At 42.2% G+C, this 21,788-nt stretch overlaps 1 protein-coding gene across 9 annotated transcripts in view; it reads right to left on the reverse strand.

Annotated features, from left to right (window-relative positions):
• Window positions 1-21,788, reverse strand: part of ADCYAP1R1 (ADCYAP receptor type I) — a 138,000-nt gene that overhangs the window by 80,168 nt on the left and 36,044 nt on the right. For all 9 annotated transcript variants that reach the window (XM_032093475.1, XM_032094046.1, XM_032093961.1 and 6 more), the window contains one exon: window positions 806-911. In XM_032093475.1, the coding sequence (XP_031949366.1) occupies window positions 806-911 (106 nt within the window). The remainder of the gene's footprint in view (window positions 1-805; window positions 912-21,788) is intronic.

Below are 21,788 nucleotides of genomic sequence, written 5' to 3' on the forward strand. Positions count from 1 at the left end.
TGCCCTCCTTTACTTCTGCACTAAAATGTGCTGCAAGAAAAAGGGGAGGCAAATCTCCCCTCCTTCATCACAGACAATGTGTTTTATCGGCTTTTCTCTGCGGTTTTATCAATTCCAGTCACAGCAGAAGCAGTTTGGACAGGACTCAGTAAATGGACCCTGATTTCCAATTAGTTCCTTTGCCATTCTTTGCCCTTCTCTCCTTGGTGCTGGCCACAGGCAGCTGCTGCTGCGGTCAGGAGGAAATAAAGACAGGATATTAAACTATAAATTTCTTCACTCGCTGCCTCAGTTTCTTATCTCAGCAATAGCACAAGTATCCTTCATCAAGATTACAGAGATCCCAGTGTTAATCCCTGTAAAGGGCTTCGGATCATGGGAGAGATGCACAAATTATTACTGAGACGAGGAGGGAAAATGAGCTGCTCCAGAGCAGCACTTTGTGTCACATCCTGTCCCCAAAGCTGCTGTCACCCAGGAAAAAATTATCCAGGTGTCTTTTCTTTTTAATTTTCTTTCTTCCTTTTTTTTTTTTTTTTTGGTTTTGTAGACATTTTGTAACTGCATTACCTAAAGTAAAGAAACAGATTCCTGACCTCTGATAATAACCAGGAATGGTTCTTGTGCACTCCCATTGATTGAATTTTTGTCCTTTCAACATTTCCCCGAGCTCATTCAGCAGCAGTGATGCTCCTCTTGCCATGAAGTGTTTGCTTTGACACTGCTGAAAACCCCTCCAGGCACCACAGGAAATGGTGAAAAACACTTTGAATTGTCAGCTCAATGTGCATGAACTGAAACTCACCTGGAGAAGAGTCATTGAGAGGGTTCAGGGCCGTTGCCCTCCGGATCTTCTCCAGACAAGTCTCTTGCTCCTTTTTAATGATGCAGTTGGAATGGGTTGCTGAAACCTGAAATATGGGGGGAAATGGGAAAAAAAACCCCAGTTACAAAATTAAAATAGTTACAGTTACAAAAAAAACCCAAAAACATTTAAAAAATTAATGGTGAGGTTATCAGGAAGCATCGGGAAGATTTAAGGTTCCATTACAAGAAAAAAAAAGAAGGAAGAAGAAAGAAAAATATCATTCAAAGTTGAACAAAAACTGTAACAAACTTCATTTTCTTTCCTTCACTTTTACTCTTCTTTTTTCTTCTTCTAGCAGGTCTAAGGCCAAATGAAGTAATTTAAATTCTCATAAATTATTTGGGGATTTTATATTGTTCCTCCTGTCAAAATGTGATTTCTAACGTGTTTGCTTTTTTTTATTTAATTCCTTCTTCATAAAAAGCTTAAAAAAGGATATCTTTTAAATAGGGAAATAATTTAAAGAGGAATCAGGAATCAATTTAGGCTTGGTTTGATCCTCCACCAGTTTCTTGTGAGTCTTTGCACAATTCATTAAAATCTCTCTGGAATCCAAACCAAATTAAAAGCTGTTTCTCTTATTCTTTCACCTTGTTCATTCCTCAGTGTTAACTTTATTTATTCCCAGAGAATTCACAGCAAATTCTTTTGCCAAAAAGAATACAATGCCAATTAAACCAGGCTGGCTTGATCCAAATATTTTCCTTCTCTTTTTCTATTTTTCTATCTTTAACTCTCTAATACACCCCACTACAACAAAAAAGTAAAGGGGAAAAAAGAAGGGAATAAAAATTTTGTTTATGAGAGGAACTCTGCAGGCAACACAATCCAGGCAATCCCAAAGCAGCAACAAAATAACAATGTGACCCATTTCTGGAAATCAATCCAGGATTTCATTCCTATAGCAGCCAGGGGCCAGGGAATATCATTCAAGGAGAATAAAACCTCAGGTTTCATGAGATCACTTTACAGGGGCACAGCTGAGGTTCAAACCCCACTCAGTGAAAAACACCATGAAAATCAGTGCCCTGGCTGAAGGTGGGCAAGGTCCTCCTGGTTCACTGGAGCAATTTCATTATTTCCTATTTCCCATCCCATTTCCTTCACTCTTGACAATGGAAAACCACAGAGGAAATGGAGTGTGACCCGTTTCCCCTTATCTGCTAAGTAGGGACAAGGAAACGGGGAAAGAAATACCCAAATTTAAGCTACTCTAGCTTGTTTTGGAGCCCCATCTGCACACTTCAGCTTTTCTTCCCTCACTTCCCAGGGAGTGGAGTGAACAGTTGGGATCAGGGATGCACCAAAATACCATCATGCACTCAACACACCCTGACAGCAAATCCCAAGGCACATGAAATCCTTTCAGCAGCTAAAGTGGCTTATAAAAAAGGGGGAGAAAAATTTTTACACAGGCAGATAGTGACAGGACAAGGAGGAACAGTTTTAAAATAAAAGAGGGGAGATTTCGATCAAGACTCAGGAAGAAATTCTTCCCTGTGAGGGTGGGCAGGCCCTGGCACAGGGTGTCCAGAGAAGCTGTGGCTGCCCCTGGATCCCTGGAAGTGTCCAAGGCCAGGCTGGAGGGGCTTGGAGCAGCCTGGGACAGTGGGAGGTGTCCCATGGGAGGAGTCTGGAATGAGATTTCTCTTTAAGGTCCTTTCTAACCCACACCATTCAGTGAGTCTGTAATAATCCAGTTTGATGGTGCTTGTGTTGTGCTTTTGTTTGTGTGATGATGCTCTGAACCATCTGCACACTTCCAGCTTTGCAAAAAGCCACCACCCCTATTTCAGGGACAGAGAGGGTTGCTTGCTGAACTCTCCTGGAAAGCTTTCCTCACCATTTGTAGGAACTCATAATGCTGCACAGTTTCATCATCTCCGAGATCCCAGTAATAAATTTCAGCTATTTTCCCCCAAGAGACACACCAGGCACAACCACATTATTAGATTTGTTTGTCTTCAAAACAAACATGGTTCTGTTTTAAGGGCTCCCAAGTGCCTGGAAAAGATAAACTGTCACAGATCTCTAGGATCTCCCAAGAACATAAGGGCTTTTGCTACATCATCCCTTAAGCCTCCCCAAAGATAGAGAAAATTGCATTGGCTGACATTGAAATTCTTAGAATATATTTTTAAAAGATAAAAGGGAAATAGCAAAGAAACCCAGAGTTCTGCTGCTAGTGCAGGTTCACTCTTCACAGTTGTCCAGGTGTGAAAAGAGTGGTCAGGGGTTGTCTCAATACACAAATGTGGCAGCTTCTGTACAGCTCATCAGGTACCAGTTGGAAAAGCTGTCATTTAGTAATAATATTGTTATTATTATTACTATTATTACTATTACTACTACTGCTAATAATAATAATGCATTGTCTATGCAAGCAGGATGTGACTGAACAAAAGGAAATATTTCTTCACACACTTATTGTTAACTTGCAGAACTTACAGAACGCTTCAGCTTGAGACTGTGGATGTTAAATGCTACACACAGATGCAGATATTTATCCAGAGTCCATCAAATGATGGAGGTTAGGGAGACACTAGCACAGGTTATTCCAGGCTGCCCCTGGATCCCTGGAAGGAAGTGTCCAAGGCCAGGCTGGATGGGGATTGGAGCAATCTGGGATAGTGGAAGGTGTCCCTGCCCAGGGCAGGGGGTGGAACTGATGATCTTTAAGGCCCCTTCCAACCCAAACCATTCCGTGATTCTATTCTAGAATACTAAGAAACCCACTATGGCCATGTCCTCAGAGACATTTGACAAGCAGGTTTAGATTCAATCCACAGTGAAAAAACAAAAGAGTGTGATTTATCCTTACTTTTTTTTTGGTATCTTCTTTGCTAGATCTGTATCAAAGCCAGGACTTGATTGATTATAAAGCAAGCCAAAGGTTAAAAGCTCAGACTTTACTGTTCTCCTTGCAGACTGGCACATCTAGTCAGATGTCTCTGACTAAACTGATTAAATTTAGTCAACTGTATCTCAGTAAGTCTGGCTTAGGAGGCTCAGGTGGGGACAGAGAGAGCACCAGAGCCACGTGCTTCACCTGTCCATGCAGCTTTGCTCAAGCTTTCAGTGCTGCCAGATTATTCTGGTGTGACTTCCCATAACCAACTCTGTGCCATTTTGTAGCACTTCATCAACAGATTTTACAAAAATAATTTTGGGGAACATGGAAACTGAAAGCAAAGGAAGGGAGGAAGCATCAACCTCAGTGTCAGAGAACATGAGCTGCCTGTCATCCATCCTAACAAGCAATTCCGTATCTGGGAAAATCAAAAAGGCTTGGATTGTTAATAACAAAAGGTTTGTCTGTTGAATGCAGAGAGGCTTTAATGTTATCACATTTTCCTGAAAGGATCCACGGGTTTGATGTTTCTCCATTGACCATGGAGTGGTAGAGCCTTTAACCTGCCAAGTCAGGCCCAAGTGGCAGTGTAAGCTTGAACTCCACGGCCTCCTGATCCCATTTCTTTTGCCCCGAGGACATTTGCAATTTCCTGTGTTCAGCAGAGACAGTCTGGTTTCAGTTTCCCAGAAGAGATCAATGATGTGTGCAGTTAAAGTCTGTTTTGACACGCACTAGAAAAACCAAGAATCCAAGTCGACAGTGCATGAAATTCACAGGTTTTTGAAAAATTTATTACTCTCAATGAAGTGAAAGATTTTGACTCACATCAGTTTAGAAAAGGTGTATATTCATTTAGATACAAAGACAGCAAAAGGGTCAATATCTGTTTAGTTCTGAGAGAACACAAGAAGTTGGCAGGACATTGTAGATGTACAAGAAATTCAGAGCTTTCATTTTCCTTCCTTGGCTTTTATTAAGGTGGCCAGCACAAATATAAACTGCTATGTGCTGTGTGTAATTTCCAGCACTTAACTCTTTGCTCTTCCTTTGGCATTATGGTAAAATTAATATCAGATTTTTATATTGCAACTTACATATTTACAATAAATTTGGTCTATATATTTATATTTTTATATATATTTATAGAATATAAATTTGGTCTATATAATTATATATATATACCAACAGTGCAGAACAGTCCAGCCACAAAACCTGAACTGTCTTTGACTACATTCAGTTATTCAAAAAATACCATTTTGCCCATTTTATTCTCAATAAGAATATCACAACTACTATAAAACTTGATTTCCCTGCACGAGTCAACTCAGTGGATCTGCAGAAGTGAGATGTCACCAGTATTCCTGAGAAACTCCAGGGTCAGAAAATCTGCTTTGAAGTCCTAGTAATGACATGATGGTGAGCTGGGAATTCATTTGGCATTTCTATAAAGACCAGACCAAATATGGTAATTCAGTACCACTGGCTGTTCTTCCCTCTTCTGCATTTTTGTGCTGCATCTCTGAAGTCCTGACTTTTAACTTTTTTTTTTTTTAAGGAATGTGAACATTTCCACTCCATTCAGGATATATCATATCAGGCACTGTGACAATGAGAGAGGTAAAGAAGGACAGGCAAGAATCAACAACAACAACGACAGCAAATCTTCATTAAATCCTTCATGGATATGGGTTTACATCAACACAAAGATGAATTAGGGTGTGATTCAACTTTTGCCTAAGTGTTGTTTCTAAAATAATGCAAGAGAGGAGTTTAATCTGCAAGGTACATGAGATCACTCACTTCAAGCTGAATTACACACATTTTACTAATTGTTATGACTTCCAGTATTGGAAAGTTAGCTTCAAGAATGATAAAATGTTCTGTGAGCATTGCCAAAAGCAGCTCACTTTGTCATGGAAACAATACCATTAGATTGAGTCCCCGTTCTCACCAAGCAATGATTCAGCTGGTCAAACCAGGGCCAGGATTGCAAAATGTTGTGTTAAAAATAGAGGGGTTTGGGAAGGAGCTCTGATTGTCTGGATTTTCTTCCAGAACTGATTTGCATCATTGCTGGGCCCCACAACAGCGGCTTGGCAGTCCAACAAGTTGCTGTCCCCAGAAAGGTCTGAGGTTTGTCACTTGACTGCGTTTTTTGTCTTCCCGTGTAAATGGCACCCAAACCGCTGTGATTTCAAACTTCTCACTGAGTGAGGGGGTAAAGCCATTGGGAACTCATTCAAACCCAGCCACAATGGTGCAATCTGCAGCAGAGTTTGGATGCCATGGTTTAAGCAAATTGTGCAGGGAAAAAAAAAAAAAAAACCACCAGCAGAACCCGCTGCCAAGAAAAGGCATCGATCCCTTTCAGAGCGGCTGCTGTGAATTTAAGATATGGGCACCTTCTAACACTGATGGCTGCTGGAGAGATGCACATCCCACTGCAGATGAAAAAATAGCAGTAGCACATTCAACAGTTCCCTTCTCTCAGTGGATGCCTTCTGAAGTGAATGCTCGACAAAAGATGTGTTACACAACATGGAGTAAACCTGGTTTTGAGTTTGCCTGAACTGTCTTTTTGTAGTATCATAGAATTATGGGATGGCTTGGATTGGGAGGGACCTTAGAGATAATTTTTTCCAATTTTCCTGCCATGGACAGGGACACCTTCCACTATCCCAAGCTGCTCCTAGCCCCGTCCAACCTGGCCTTGGACACTTCCAGGGATCCAGGGGCAGCCACAGCTTCTCTGGGTAATGTGTTCCAGGGCCTCAGCACCCTCATGGTAAGAATTTCTTCACAATATCCAATCTGAACCTACTCTCTTCCAGTTTAAAACCATGTCCCTTTGTCCTGTCAGCATAGGCTCTCATAAACAGTCTCTCTCCGTCTTTCTTGAAGGTTCCCCAGTTGTAAATCCCCTCTTTGAGCATTGTGAAGCATTCCCAGGAGAGCTGAGGACTTCCATGGGAAGTATCATCTTGGATCAAACCAACTTACCCCTATCTCTAACAGCAGGTGATGCTTCTCAAAGCCTTGTACTGGCAAGGATGAACCACTCACTGGAAAAGTGATTAAAAATCCTGCTAGACACAATGTGCTTGAGATAAGAGTTTAACAGCCCTTCTGATTGCTGATTTTATTTCATAAAAATGGCTTTCTCCAGCAATTCCTGAGAATTTCTTCTCCAAAGATATAATTCTGAAGTACAACTCCCAGTAGGACAGGTTGGATTCTTCCTTCATTCATCAGAGGCCAACACAGGGTAGAAAAGCTGATAATCTCCTGCCAGCATGGCAATCCCCACTTATTTTTCAAATTGTTCAAAGGAAAGGGAATTTAAGAAATCGGGGTCTACTCCCTTACAAAACTTTATGGGAAGATTCTCACCACTTTGAAAGCTTTTAATAGTGGAGCAAAATTGGGTTGCATGGCCTCACTGCAGGAGATCAGGGGTCCAGGGCTCGCAAATATCACTGACAATCACTTCCAAGGACACTTCCCAGCTCCTGACACAGGCTAGGACACGGCAGAGCTGTTGGCAAAGAGAACAGCCCAGTGAGGATCCAGGGTTTGGCCAAGTCTCTGTCACAGCAAGAGATTTCCTGGATGGGGGGTTACAGGCAAGTCATGCATATGTAAATTGCTGGAATTTGTGATTGACAAAGGAGGATAAATAATGAGTATTTTTTTCCTCTGTGGTCAGACTGCTCCAGCCTCAGGTAACCATTTCAGATTTAACACAGAAGTTCAGATTGATCAATTAATAAAAATTACTGGAGAGGAAGTTGAAGAGTGGGATCCCTGTTTTTTAACACATCGTGCCCAGCTGAGAAATGAGGATTTATATTGACATAAATCTGGGATGAGATGTTCAGATTCAGCTGAACACCTGAAATGAGGGAGCTGAAATAGAAACACTTTGATTTCTGAGCAATCTGGGACACGTGGTTCATAGAATCTGAGGAACTGCTGATCCAGAGGGGTAAACCTGTAGGTGACCATGATCCTGCTTTCCCAGCTCCCAGATTTTCTCTGTTAGATCAATCTGCTGACTTGGCAAAATGACTGGTTACTCTGAAGCCTGAAATTCCCATATAAACTCTGAACAGGGGGGTCCAGATGATCCTTAAGAAGGTCCTGGACCATCATTTTTACAGCTGTATTTTCTGTCAGCAACAGCAACGCAGAGGCACATTCTCCTCACCTATTTTCTCCAGAGGATTTTCAGGAAAGGTACACCTTTTTCACTCTTGAGGCAGCGCTGGCAATACAGGAATGTCGCCTGTTTATAGCAGCCCTGGAACTCTGTATCAGCTGCCAGAGCAACCCAAAATCAATAGGATGTAAAAGATAACCTAAAGCTTTAACCTGCTTTTCCTGGTCTACAGATTTTGTGTTTAAAGCTTCAGTCCCTCCCACTCTTTGCCTTCACCCAGACATCCCTGTCTCTGGTGGCTTTCTCTGAATGATGGCAACTATCCATCACAGGTGTCTCCAGGGAGAATCATCATGGAAGCACAGGGTAATTCAGGTTGGAAGGGACCTCCGAAAGACTCCAGCTCAACCTTCCACTGGGAGCAGGGTCAGAAGCAGGATTGGTAAAGCTTCTCACGGTTTTTTCCACCCAGGTTTTGGAAAACTCTGAGAATGAGGACTGCACAACCTCGGTGGAGCTTACTCCAATGCTTACCTCTCCTCAGGGTGAAAAGGATTCTCTCCAGTATGACCCTCCCTTGTTTCAGGTGACACACACAGTTCATTTTCCTGCCACACATCATGATGAGAGCCCCGGCTCTTTCCTCCTCTTGGTCTCCTCATAGATACCATGAGGCTGCTACAAGGTTGCCCCCAAATTTTCTCTCCTTCCACCAGTAAAAAAAGCCAAATTTCCTCATCCTCTCCACACAGGCCATCTCGGTGTCTCTCCTTTGAACTTGCTGTTGTTGGCTGATGTATTTTATATATTGAGGAGCCTAAACTGGATGTAATATTCCAGAAGTAGTAGATTTAGATTAGATATTAGGAAGAAATTATCTTTTGTGAGGGTGGTGAGGCCCTGGCACCGGTTGCCCAGAGAACCTGTGGCTGCCCCTGGATCCCTGGAAGTGTCCAAGGCCAGGGCTTGGAGCAGCCTGGGATAGTGGAAGGTGTCCCTGCCCATGGCAGAGGGTGGAACAGGATGATCTTTAAGGTCCCTTCCAACCCAAACCATTCCATGATTCTGTGATTTTATAAGTGATCCATCAAGTGCGGAGTAGAAGGGAATAAACACTTCCTTTTATCTACTGACTTTGTTCTTGTTAATTCAGCCCAGGATACTGTTGGCCTTCTCTGCTTTCCTCAGGACTCATGCAAAGTGTGCAGAGTCAGGGCTCCCAAAAATTCTTGTGTGGTTCATCACACTGCATAGAACTGTTGGGGAGGTTCTCTGAGGGAATCTGTGCTAACATCAGGCCTCTCTCACCGGAGGGACATCGGGAAACAGAGAAGCTTTCAGGAGCTCTGCAGCTGTCGTGCTGCTGGATGCCACATTCATTTGCAAAGCCAGCTCTTGTCGCTACTTGTTACTATTTGCCCATTTATACTTCATTACATTTAAACAAAACCCTGAAGAGAAAAGGTCCCCGACAGGAAATTTGTTTTGTAGAGGCTCCCAGCAAGTTCAGTGGGAGCCCCATCTGAGTCACACTTGGAACAGGAACACATTGATGAGCAGCTACAGCAGGCTGCAGAAAAATTTTCTACGCACACACGCACATACCCTGCCCAGGGGAGGAAGCTTTAATTAATCTGCTAATTAAATTAAAGCTATTTGCCCTCAACTATCACACACGCTCTTCCCTTTCTCTTTTCCCTGCAGGCAGCTCCAGTGAGTGCCTCGTGATGCAGATCTTACTCCAATATTCCCTAAAGGGGCTCCGGGAATGGGGAGAGCACTGGAGAACAGAGGCAAACAGCTTGTTACAGCAGTGGTAATTGGGAGTGCTCAAGCTTATTCTCAATTTTCCTCCTTCTTTCAGTGCTCAGAGACATTGGGTTGGGTATTGTGCTAAAGTGGAGGATGAAAAAAAAATTCCCTCACTACTAAAAAACCCCACTGAGTTCCCAAAAAAATCAAATCTTTGCACAAAAGGCTGTACTTAGAGTTGTTTTCTCAGCAAACCTTTCTTTCTCCTTCTTGTTTCTGGAAGGTTTCATCACTATTTTGCTGTAAAAACTCAAGGAGGGGAATAAAGTACATTTTCCTGAAGAAAAGAAGGGAGCAGAGTGAATGGGGTATCAGAGCACCAGCGTGGAGCCCAGCTAAAGGGATCAGAAAGGAAAAGATGGGGCAGCCACAGCTTCTCTGGGCAACCTGTGCCAGGGCCTCCCCACCATCACAGGGAAGAATTTCTCCCTCATATCTTATCTAAACCTGCCCTCTGTCAGTTTTAAACCATTCCCCTTTGTTCTATCACTATATGCCCTTGTCAAAAGTCCCTCTCCAACTCTTTTGGAGGCCCCATGAGGTGTCCTTCAAGTAATCCAGTTTAGGGGTAAGGAAAAATTTACTTGGAGTTTTAAAAGGTGATGCAACCTCCTCCATGGGGAAAAAAACCCCAAAACTTAAGCAACCAAACCAAACCAAACTGAAAAAGAAAATAAACAAACAAAAAAACCCCAAACAAACAAAAAACCCTAAAACAAAACTAAACAAAAAACCCTAAAACAAAACTAAACAAAAAAACCAAAACAATACAAATAAAAAGAGAAAAAAACGAAAAAATAAGAAAGGGGGAAAAAAAAAAAGGTGAGATATATTAACATATTACTGAAGCATGGCAGAAGATATTGAAACCGAATTTTCCACACAATAAAAAAATCCAAATTTTCCCCCTCTGAAGTTATTATCCACCGTGATCCTTCAGTCTGGGTTTATACCACAGAGAATGATACTAATGCCACTTTTATTAGGTGATCTAGCAAAGCAGAGTTCCTACTTTCATGACTGTCTGCCTACCGAAGGGCACCTTATCTCTGCTTTTCGGGCTGTCTCAATGCTGTGCTGCTGAGGAGCAGCAGGAAACACCTCTCTCACAGCCAGTTAATGTTTTGGACACTCAGTTTTGATCAGTATTTATGGCTTAAGTTATCAGGGTGAAAACAAAGAGAGACTTGCAGTGTCAGTGTTTGTTTCCTGCTGGCAACAAAAATGGGATCCCAAGGTGACTCGAGTGGCAGCAGATCCAGCACTGGGGAACCCCATCTCCATCCCCATCCTCCTTCTTGGAAACTCTTATCTGTGCCTTATTTGTTCACCTTCAGCACCCCAGGCTGTACAGGCCAGCAGAAGTGCTGTGTACATGGTTGATCACCAGCATTCAAATATCTGGAAACAACTCTTGAACAGAAACTTTTCAATGCAGTTCTCAGGAAATAAAATCTCTGGTGGTACACAGTGATGTCCTGACAGTGAATAACCAAGCCCTGGGTAGATAAATCCCTGCCAGAGGAGTGATCAGTTCCACCAACACAGTTCCCCCACTGATGCAGCAGGAGGGATTTGGTATGTTTGTAATTCATAGTTGTTTAACCACACGTAGCATCTCTGTCTTGGGCATTTGTAAGCTTAAAAATGACAATTTAATGACATTTAATGATGCCCTGGACACCACTGAATGTAGGAAGACACATTACCTGTTTTATAGTGTTTGTCTCATTAAATGTTTTAATTTCTCCATTAATGCAGATTAACAAATAATGACTTTCAGCTGGAGATTTGGCCTTTGTCTTTAACCCTATAACCCTATATATTATAGTCATATTATTTATATTTTATATATATTATATTTTCAGAGCCTGAGAACATGCAGCTCTGGACTAGGATTATGCCTTTTGATCTGGTTGCAGCACAAATGTACCCCTCTCAAGGACATGCAATGAACAGGTGATGGAAAATAGCTTTGGACCTCAAGTCCCCATGCCTGATGTTTCAAAGGAACAATAAAACCACAAAATTCTTTCAGAGATGCCATAAAAGAGAGGCTCAGACTCACAGCCATCAGGGATCTGTGTATTAGCCACAAAAAACCCAAAATAAGCAGTAATTAATTACTGACATCTTCAGAAGAGCTTGAGAGACAGGGAAACACAATCACACCCAGCTCCTTTCTTCAATCACAAGAACTGAATTCCAGAACATCTCAGACAAGGTATAACAATTAGAGGGGTTTTCTTTTTACACGTTTTGAAAAATTCAGACACGTCCACCTCAATCCATTTTGTGAGGAGTTAGGAAGAGCAGATACAGGAGGAGAGCGGAGATGGAACCAGGAAATGACCAGAAAAAAAAAAAAAACAGATGAAACCGCTGGTCCAAATTACACTCAGGGCAAAATATCCAGAAATGTTTCCTACTAATATCTGGAGCCTTCCTACACCCTAGAAAACATTCCCTGATTGAAGCTGACCCTGAACACTCACGATTTTAATTTTTTTTTTTTTTTCACATAGCTAGGGAATGGGATCCCCAAAAGTTGAGATTTTGGAAAGGTAAAAATTTGGACTAGAATGGAACAACATAGTTGAGAGCAGGTCTTGCTGCAGGTGTGTTACACATCCAGCTTCCTCGTTCTCCTTTCCAAATTTTTTCCTGTTTTTTTTTCCCTTTCCTAACATTTTATGTATCAGTATCATTATTTATTATTGCTGTATCAAGAATACTCTGCCATTGTAAACTCTAACTTAAAGTGCTTATGAACCATGATGTAAAAATGCAACTTACTACTAAATCCTGCAAGAAGCGCATTTCCTATCCGTGTGTGAGTCCTTATCCAAAGGCTTTGCTTCATGTGGCATCAGGATAGGAGCATAAAATGTGTGCAAAAATGAATTTATCATACATGCACTGCTCATGAGACCTTCTTAGAAAATCCTACCAGTGATCACGCAACATTTCCTGAGCCTAACCTCTAGGAGGTTTCGAAAAGTTGAGAAATGTCTTACGAAATATCACTGCAGAATTACTAGAAAACAAACTTAAACCAACAAAACCCAGTGCCAGATTGCATACCCGCCCTCAAATCTCTATTTTACTCTTATTTCACTGTGGGGTAGGGTTTGATTTAAGGAGGGACTACATGCAGGGACTGAGATGGTCTTCTGTTACCAACAGATCTCCCCCTTAAAGGGTGACTTCATTCCAAACAAACCAGCAGGGCTTGGATGCATTTCAAACCCTGACAGATAAGCCACAGGTCTCACTGTCAGAGCCTTGTCATGACCCAGATTCTGCTCCAACATGTTCTGCCTTTTGTGCTACACAGAAATTTCCTCAAAGGGACACATCACTAAATAAAGACAGATTCGGGGTGGATTTTATTAACCTGGCAGTGCAAGTCCTGTTGTCCTCAGCTCCAACAAGGTGCAGCAGTTAATCTGCATTTAATAAAAAGTTCATAAAAAGGCATTTCTGAAGTGTTGGCAGGTACAGGGACATTGTGGATGCAGAACTGCTGGCACAGGGGCTCTCTCCCAGGGTAGCAGATGCCTCAGCTGTGCTGTTTGCAGCTGACTGCAATGCCCAGGCTTTGAGACTCAGATCCTTTTCCATACTTAAACAAGAGAGAATTTTTCTTTTTCAAGAAAGGGAAAAAGAAAAAAAAAAGGCTTTAGAGCCGAAGTATAAATGGTTACAGCTCTACTTTACAGATAAGAAGTGCTGGCTGATACATTCAAGCATCTCTTCCCCAATTTAATGTGCTAAAGGTGTAGTAAAAGTGTCAATAACTTGGCACCCTGGAGAAAGAGGTGAGAGTTCTGCTGGGGTTTTCGTGCATGTCATATTAATGGGGTCCTTGACTGTTGACTAAGAGAGCCCAATCTTATGTATTTGAGCTTGAAAATGCTGGATACTACTTCACCTGTGACATGGAATTACAGAACATGCTCAGTTGCAAGGGGCTCGCAAGGACCATTGAGGACCTGCACAGGACGCCCCAAAAATCCCACCAGGTGAGAGAGAATTGTCCAAGTGTTCATTGAGCTCTGTCAGGCTTGGTGCCATGACCACTTCCCTGGGAAACCTGTTCCAGTGCCAGACAAACCTCAGGTAGAAGAAACTCTTCCTGACACCCAACCACATCATAACCTCACTGACGGTGGTTCTGCAATCCTCAGCCATCCCTGATGTCCACATGCTTTGATGTGTCTTGATGTTTTATCCACCCCAGCAGCACAAGCCAAATTTTGCCTCTTTCTCAGTGGTGGCTGCTGAAAGCCACACAAAAATTGCAACCCAACCTCAGAATACCTTCCCTGGCTGGCAGGGCGGCCATGAGTTCATACCTGTGTCTTTTTCTTAGTACACCAAAACCTCAGAAGAGGTTGCTGCTCAGTTACAGCTGGATATCCCCAATAAATGCCTGCCCAGGACCTGAAGTGCCCAGAATTTCTCAGTTATTGACCTTTAACAGTTTCATTTTCACCTTCCTGCTCATGTCCAGGTGCTAATTTCTCTTGTGCTGGTGAATTTCCAGTTACAACAAAAACTCAGTTCCACCATGTACTTTAATTTTACTTCCCAGGGAGTCTAGGCACAGGCTGAGAGAGCTGGGGGTGTTTACCTGGAGAAGGCTTCAAGGAGATATTTGAGCCCTTTCCAGTGCCTAAAGGGGCTCCAGGAGAGCTGGAGAGGGACTTGGAACAAGGGATGGAGGGATGCAGGAATGGTTTTAAGCTGAAAGAGGGCAGGGATGGATGGGATATTGGGAAGAAATTGCTCCCTGGGAGGATGGGGAGGCCCTGGCACAGGGTGCCCAGAGCAGCTGTGGCTGCCCCTGGATCCCTGGCAGTGCCCAAGGCCAGGTTGGACAGGGCTTGGAGCAGCCTGGGACAGTGGAAGATATCCCTGCCCATGGCAGGGGGTGGCACTGGATGGGCTTTAAGGTCCCTTACAACCCAAATCATTCCATGATTCTGTGATTCTCTGACTATTGTCCATCTAGAGCCAGACATGTACAATGGAATAAAGACATGCAGAGCATTTTTTCTCCACTCATTTAAAAAAAAAAAAAAAAGGAATATAGTTCCAAAGCCCTTGAAATGGTAATGTTAAATTGTGGTAATGTTCTAATTTATTCAGATTGAAGTTAACAGAAAGAAAAAAGTTTAATGTTCCAGGGAGAATGACAGGATCAGAAATGGGAGCAGCTATTTTGGCTGCTTTGATTTCCCTGCTCTCAGAAGCAAACATTAACACATGTAAAAATTCTCTGTATAATACATGCTGAAGAGAGAAATAGAGCAGGGATTCCTCTGCCAGGAGAGCAAATTACTGTCATACTTCAGCTAAACAAAGATGTGAAAGCAAAACTGGTGAAACCTCTTTTATATTGTCCCTCACGGATTATTCTGGGTGATTCCAATATGTTAACTCATTTATTTGATCCTCAAGATTACTGAGTTCAGAATTTCTACATTACACCTTTGATAAGAGATAAATATTTCACGTTTTCACACGTGGAAAAAAATCACAAAGCTCTGAATAATAAAAACAATGTCCCAAAATGCCAAAAAGCAGTACTGAGAACAGAGTTTTCTCTAGATTAATGTTATTCATACACATGCCTGTCAAACTCCCCTTTTTTCTTCCTTGCAATACATTAAATAGGATTTAATTCTTCCCCAGTTTTAAGACTTATTTTACAACGGCTTCTGCCAGCTTCTGCAGCTGCTTGGTGTTTGGTTTTTTTCCCAGATCCATGAGCACAGCTGGAGAATTGCCACTGCACATTGCTCAACATCCCAGAGCTGCCCTCTGCAGCAGCACCGTGCAGTGGGAGCTGACCTCAGTACAAGTTGAGCCACCCCTAAAATAACTGATTGTCATTCACAAGGTGGCATTTTGGATTTTGTTAACAGAGCTGTGGGAAAAATCCAGGGATACAAAAGGGAAAAGAAGTTTAATCTCTATCTTTGTAGTCCCTAAATTCAATAGCTGCACAATTAATGTTGCAACCAGTAGGTTACAGTGTGAAAACCAATGGAAAATAAACTTTATTATTTTTTGTCCCCATCTACTGCTTTAATTCACAGAAAAAAAAAATTCCTTGAATATTAAAATAGAACCAGCAAATAGTTGGATTAATCGAATAAATAAACTGCTGTGGAGAAGGGAAATGTAAATCAATGCAAAATGAAGGCACTGCTTTGCAACAACACCCAGGGTATCCCCAGCTGCTCTGTCATGTGCTATCCATGGATATGGATTTTGGGGGTGAAAATAATTTAGATACCAGCCCAGGTACAAAGAAGTGTGAGGGAAAAGGCAGAAAAATAGAGATGTTTGATCATCACTTCAGTGCAATGAATTAATGACCTGAGGTCGTGTTTCACTCAGATCCAAGTGATGAAATTTTTTAATGGTCTGAGCTGCAAAAGAGATGGAATATACAACACAACATTCCTTTTATTTTTATTTCAGGATAGCTGAAGATATAAAGCTCAGAATGTCTGAAAGCCAAGTGTCAGCCAGAGCTCCTCACCCCTGCACAGATCTCCAGGCAGGATGTGCTTCTCCACAGTGCTGAGAGATCAAACTCCTTGTATGTCACACATCTACCCTTGGCACCTCCACTAAGGCTTAAGCACACCTTGGCATCCAATGGATTCTTCTTTCCACACGTTTCAGGGACAGGGCAGTGCTGCTGGTCTCTGACACAGGGAACTGAGTAGCAAGAAGCTGCAGAATTCTCAAATCAAGCACCAAAAGGGTCAGTAAGAACATTGACCCTCAAGCTCTCATGGTTTGGGTTACTGCTCTAATTGCCAGTCATCCTGAAGTGCCAGACACCTGAATTAGCTGTTAGATTAAAAAAATTAAAATAAATTTGTTGTGTTCTTTGAACAGCAGCACAAGTCACGAGCCATTGGTCACATGGAGCAGTGTCTCCCAGATCACAGAATCCCAGAATGGTTTGGGTTGAAAGGGACCTTAAACATCATCCAGTTCCAACCCCGACACCTTCCATTATCCCAGGCTGCTCCAAGCCCTGTCCAGCCTGGCCTTGGGCACTGCCAGGGATCCAGGGGCAGCCCCAGCTTCTCTGGGCACCCTGTGCCAGGGCCTGCCCACCCTCACAGGGAACAATTTCCTCCCAATATCCCATCTAAATCTCTCCTCTTTCAGTTTAAAGCCATTAACCCCAGTCCTAAGATGAGCTCCAGTTTGGATACTCTTCTGTCTAACAAGTTCATTAAGTTTATTGTGAAATTTATCTTACTGTTTGAAATTAAGAAAAAAGTCCCTGCCTAAACATCTGCACGAAACTGTTAGAAAATTGTTTTTTCTGAGAATGTGGTTCTGTCAAATTTAGTTGAATCAACCAACAGCATTCAGGTTTTAAGGGTACGTGGATGACATGGAGGAATGGGAAGATAAATATATATGCATATATGTGATCATATTACTCTGCTTTCCTTAGGGTTTTAAAAGCCCTTCAGCATCTTTCAATCCATTCCCACCGATGCTGCCTGTCTGTACAAAATTCCTGGCTCTCCCACAGCTGCTCTGCAAATGAAGTGTTCCTGGGAATGCCTACAGCTACAGCCACTTATGGGATGAACAGTAAATTCATCATTTTGGGGGGCAAACGTTTTAAACTGAAAATACACAGTGAGAGTCGATAGTCATTTTAAATGAGATGCAGTTTGTTCACCTGCATTAGTTCAGACACAATAAACACCATATGATGCCCAAAAGGTTTAGATTTTGCATATCTGTGTTGCTGGAAGAGCTACTAAAATGGACTTAGATTGAAACTACACGAGAATTTAATTTCTATTGCAGTGCAGTGCAAATTTGCCATTTGTTGTATTTTTTTTAAATAATGGAGCAAATTATCATAACTGGCTAACAGAGATCTAATAACTAAAACCAGCTCAGCCAGAGGGCAGCAGGAAAAAGAACATTTTAATATCTCTGAGGAAGCGAAAACAACATTCTACCCTTGAGCTTTAGCAGATCTCTAATCCTATTCCAATCTACATTTTGCATTATCTGTTATCTTGAAAGCCCTCAGCAAAGAAGAAAGCAGAAAGTGAAGGTCTGAAATAGTTTTATGGCAAATAGCAAACATGTTCAGATGTGGCTCTCAGGGAAGAATTAAAACCAAATTAAAATCCTTGGACTGCCCCTTCCCAAATGTGCAAATATCAGTAGGTGAAATTGTTGACAAACTGTTTCAGGTGTCTTCAAACCAAAGCAAAGCCTGGATTTAGCCTAAATAACCCCTGAATGACACATTTTGGTCACAGATTCTGAGCTGGAGAGAGCCTGTGGGGCCAAAATCATTGGAAAAGAGGACACAGCAGATAAAGTGTTTTGTTCTGTCTACAGCTCTTAGGGAATTAATACTCTCTAAGAGAAGTTTGCACTCCAAAAGAAGCCCACTGAGCAAGAAAAGAGCACGGCAGAAATGTGTTATTGGGAAGGGCAGGAACAGTGAAATCCTTTATCACTTTGAAATCCTCAATAGAAATCCAGATATAAAGGAGGCTGGAACAGTGAGGTCAGGCACTGAACACGTACAAAGGTTGGGAAAGCATCAAACTCCCCAGCACACATTAAATCTGGCCAAAAGATGTTCCTTGAGACTATTTTCCCTCAACATGTTGATTGGATTTACAGTCTAAACCATATTGATAGCCAAAAAAAAAAAAAAAAATCCACAAGCAACTGGCATTTGTTTCTTTTGAAAAGAGCTGAGGAGTTTTAAAAAGTGTTCATTTCCATATTGTTTCTTGTCTGAAGAAAAAGTGGATTCAGAAAAAAAAGGGAGAAAAAGTGGTTGAAATTGAGACTGGATTCTTTGAACTCTACTGGAAATAATAATTCTATGAAAGCACTACAAAATATTTTAAAATACTGTTCTGTGGGGAAAATATTTTCCCTGTTCTGTTTAAAATAGATCTTCTTTGGATTTGGGGTGTTTTTTATAATGAAGTATTTAATTTTATAATCCGAATTATTTAATGGATGCATTTGCCATTTTTCTTTACTCCAGACACAAAGATCCAATGGCATTTGCCCTCACCCATACAAGAACACACATTTAGTATTCAATTTTTAAAACGTGTTCCAGGAAGCAGCAGTGGTAAACAGCATTTGGGATAACCTTACAAACCACCCTACCAAGATGAGTCACAAGATACTGAAAATATAAGACAATCAATTGGGCAAGGGTGAGTTTCTGTCATCTATTCATGATGCACATAACATTTATAAATGCTCAATAAAAATGAGGTTTCAAAAAACTAAAGAAACCAAAGTCTAGTCTAAGGTAGTTTTTGAGGGCCCTGCAGTAAAGAGAGCATTAGGGGGATTTTAGGATGGGTTATACCAGTATCTAAAGGTGTTTGTCCCTTGACACTGAGTAGAGAAGAATTATGATTATATATTAATATAGATAAATATCTTAATCTGAGGCCCTGGCCCAGGGTGCCCAGAGAAGCTGGGGCTGCCCCTGGATCCCTGGAAGTGTCCAAGGCCAGGCTGGATGGGGCTTGGAGCAGCCTGGGATAGTGGAAGGTGTCCCTGCCATGGCAGAGGGTGGGACTGGATGGGCTTTAAGGTCCCTTCCAGCTTAAATCATTCAATGATTCTCTGATTCTAATCCAGACATCCAGCATTTAGGTGGCTAATTACTGCTCTAAGTAAATTTCCTGACTTATTTAGGTGCAGAACTCAGCTCTAACATGCACAGGGAAGTACAGAAGCAGCACTGATGCATTCATGTTGTCCTTTAAGGAAAAACTGGCATGAAATAAATGTATCACAGAGATCATCAGATTTTAGTAGAGACAGGATCCATATCTGCAAAATCTGCACTTCCAAGTCATTTTCATGGGGAAAATAGACCTGAGAGAAACACAACTTCCTTTTCAGGAGCATAAGTCACTCTGGAGTGAGCAATTCACCCCTTGCCCAGGGAAACGGAGAGGGGTTTGTGCAGCTGGTTCTGTGCCCTTGCAGTGACAGCAACACTTGGGCTTTAGGGCTGGCAGTTCTTTCTAACAGGCCTCACAGATTTTGGTTAAACAGCCACATTGTCATGGCTTTGGAAAAGAAGCCCTGGAAACCCCCTCAAGCCCGGCAGGCTTTGCCTTACATCAACTTCCCGACCCCACAGCTGTGCTCAGGACACCTCTGGAAGTTTGGTCTGGAGAGTTTGACCCCATCTGCTCCCCCAGGAAAGCTTTGAGCAGCACTCCCTGATCCCCAGGCAGGACTCAGTCCTGCCACAGGACACACATCCACTCTGAGAAGCAGCAGAGCTCATTTCACACATTGGGAAAAAACCCTTTATTGCAAGCCCTGCTGAGAGGGGCAGGTGGGAATACAAGAGACCAAATCCCTAACAGAGGAATAGTGCTGTAAATGTGATTTTTTCATAGTTTTGTCCTTTCTTCCTGCTCTTTTGCTTCCATTTCCCCCTCCTCTCCATGCAGCTTTGGTTCTGCATCACAGCTCTCCCCTCAAGCTGCCTGCACAGGAAATCCTCCTGGGCTGCACACTCAGCAAACCCAAGTTGCAGGCAAGCAACATTCTTGCTAGAGACTTGAAAAATATCCCTCCAGGAGCTGGATAATAACAGCTGAGCAACAAGAAAAACCACTGATTCTGATTTTACTTTTTTTTTATTTATTTACAGGCTCCTTTTTAAGAACTCCTCCTAACGCCCAGTTTGTTGTTTGACTGCTCATCCCACTCTCCTGCAAGCTCATGAACCCAAAACCAGCAGGGAAAAAAAATCACATGAACGTCCTTATATCAGTGTTGTCATCATTTTATTTGCCTGTCACAGAAATTATTGCTACTTCCAGAGGGCAAAAAAGTGAAGACATTAATGTAATATATGGCAACTACTTTTTGCTTTGTTACCTGCTGCCTTGCATTTCTAAGACTGGGATTTCTTGTCTGTCTAAAGAAAAGTTGTGGTAGATACCTGTGTTTTCTCACAGTGTTGTGAACCACCACATTTTGGTAGAATATGTGTATTTTTAGACTTTTTTTTCTCCCCTGTCATTTATCTTTTGTGAAAATCAGCTTAATAAGCTTAAAAAGCTTCAAGACCAGGTTGAACTGGGCCCTGAAAATCCTGGTCTAGTGGGAGGGGTCCCTGCTCAGGGAAGGGGAGGTTGACATTACCTGACCTTTAAGGTCCAAAATCATTCTATAATTCTATGAAAAATGTTTTAATCAGATGCCTTTCTTTAGCTTCTGCAATAACTCGTACTGGCACCTGAAGTGCCCAGGTGAGGTTACAAGAGCCAGTGCACCAGACAGAGCAACCAACGCAATATCCAGGGCTCCCACCACCTTCAGGAGTGTAAACACATTGAGTTTTCTCAGAAAATAACCCCAGAGACTTAGAGAAATCTCAGGTGGAGACATCACCCTGAGAGAACTCTCACTCCGGCACTCTCTGTAAGTCCCTATCCCGCCTAAGTGACAGGATAATGAACATCTGGAACTTGAAATCCTAATTTTTGTGCCTCAGAAAGGTGCTTGAAGTTGGTTGGTATCAAGGCCTCTGTGCTTTTACCAAACTGCTCTTCTCAGATGATTTTTTGTGATACCAGAATTCTGAGCCTGCTCTTTGAAACTGCTCTACCCAGTATTACACATCCCAGGACTTTGTTTTTCTATTTTAAACAAGGCTTTTAAGAGGCTGCTATTTTCTGCTGCTTGCCCCCAGCACCAGCTCCTCCTTTAAAAAGGGAAAAGCTACAGCAGCATTAATGCCTTGGTTAGCTGAGTCTTTGTCTCCTGTGGAGAACATTCCCAGCAGCTCCCTGGCTGTGTTTGTACTTATTTATATTTTCATTCCATAAATAACAGGGAAGTCCCGTGCAACTGTGCACTGTGCTAGAGAAACCTACAGAGAGCTTGACTTCTCTAACAGGGTTATGAGATGCTACAAATCACCAGGCAGGTAAGCTCATTAAAAGCTCTCTCATTAAGCCCTGGAATGGAAAGAATAGTTTGTTTAAAGAGCAGGGACCAACCCAACCGTTTATGTT

This window comes from Corvus moneduloides, chromosome 1 (assembly GCF_009650955.1).
Source record: "Corvus moneduloides isolate bCorMon1 chromosome 1, bCorMon1.pri, whole genome shotgun sequence".
In the NCBI taxonomy this organism is placed as follows: Eukaryota; Metazoa; Chordata; class Aves; order Passeriformes; family Corvidae; genus Corvus; species Corvus moneduloides.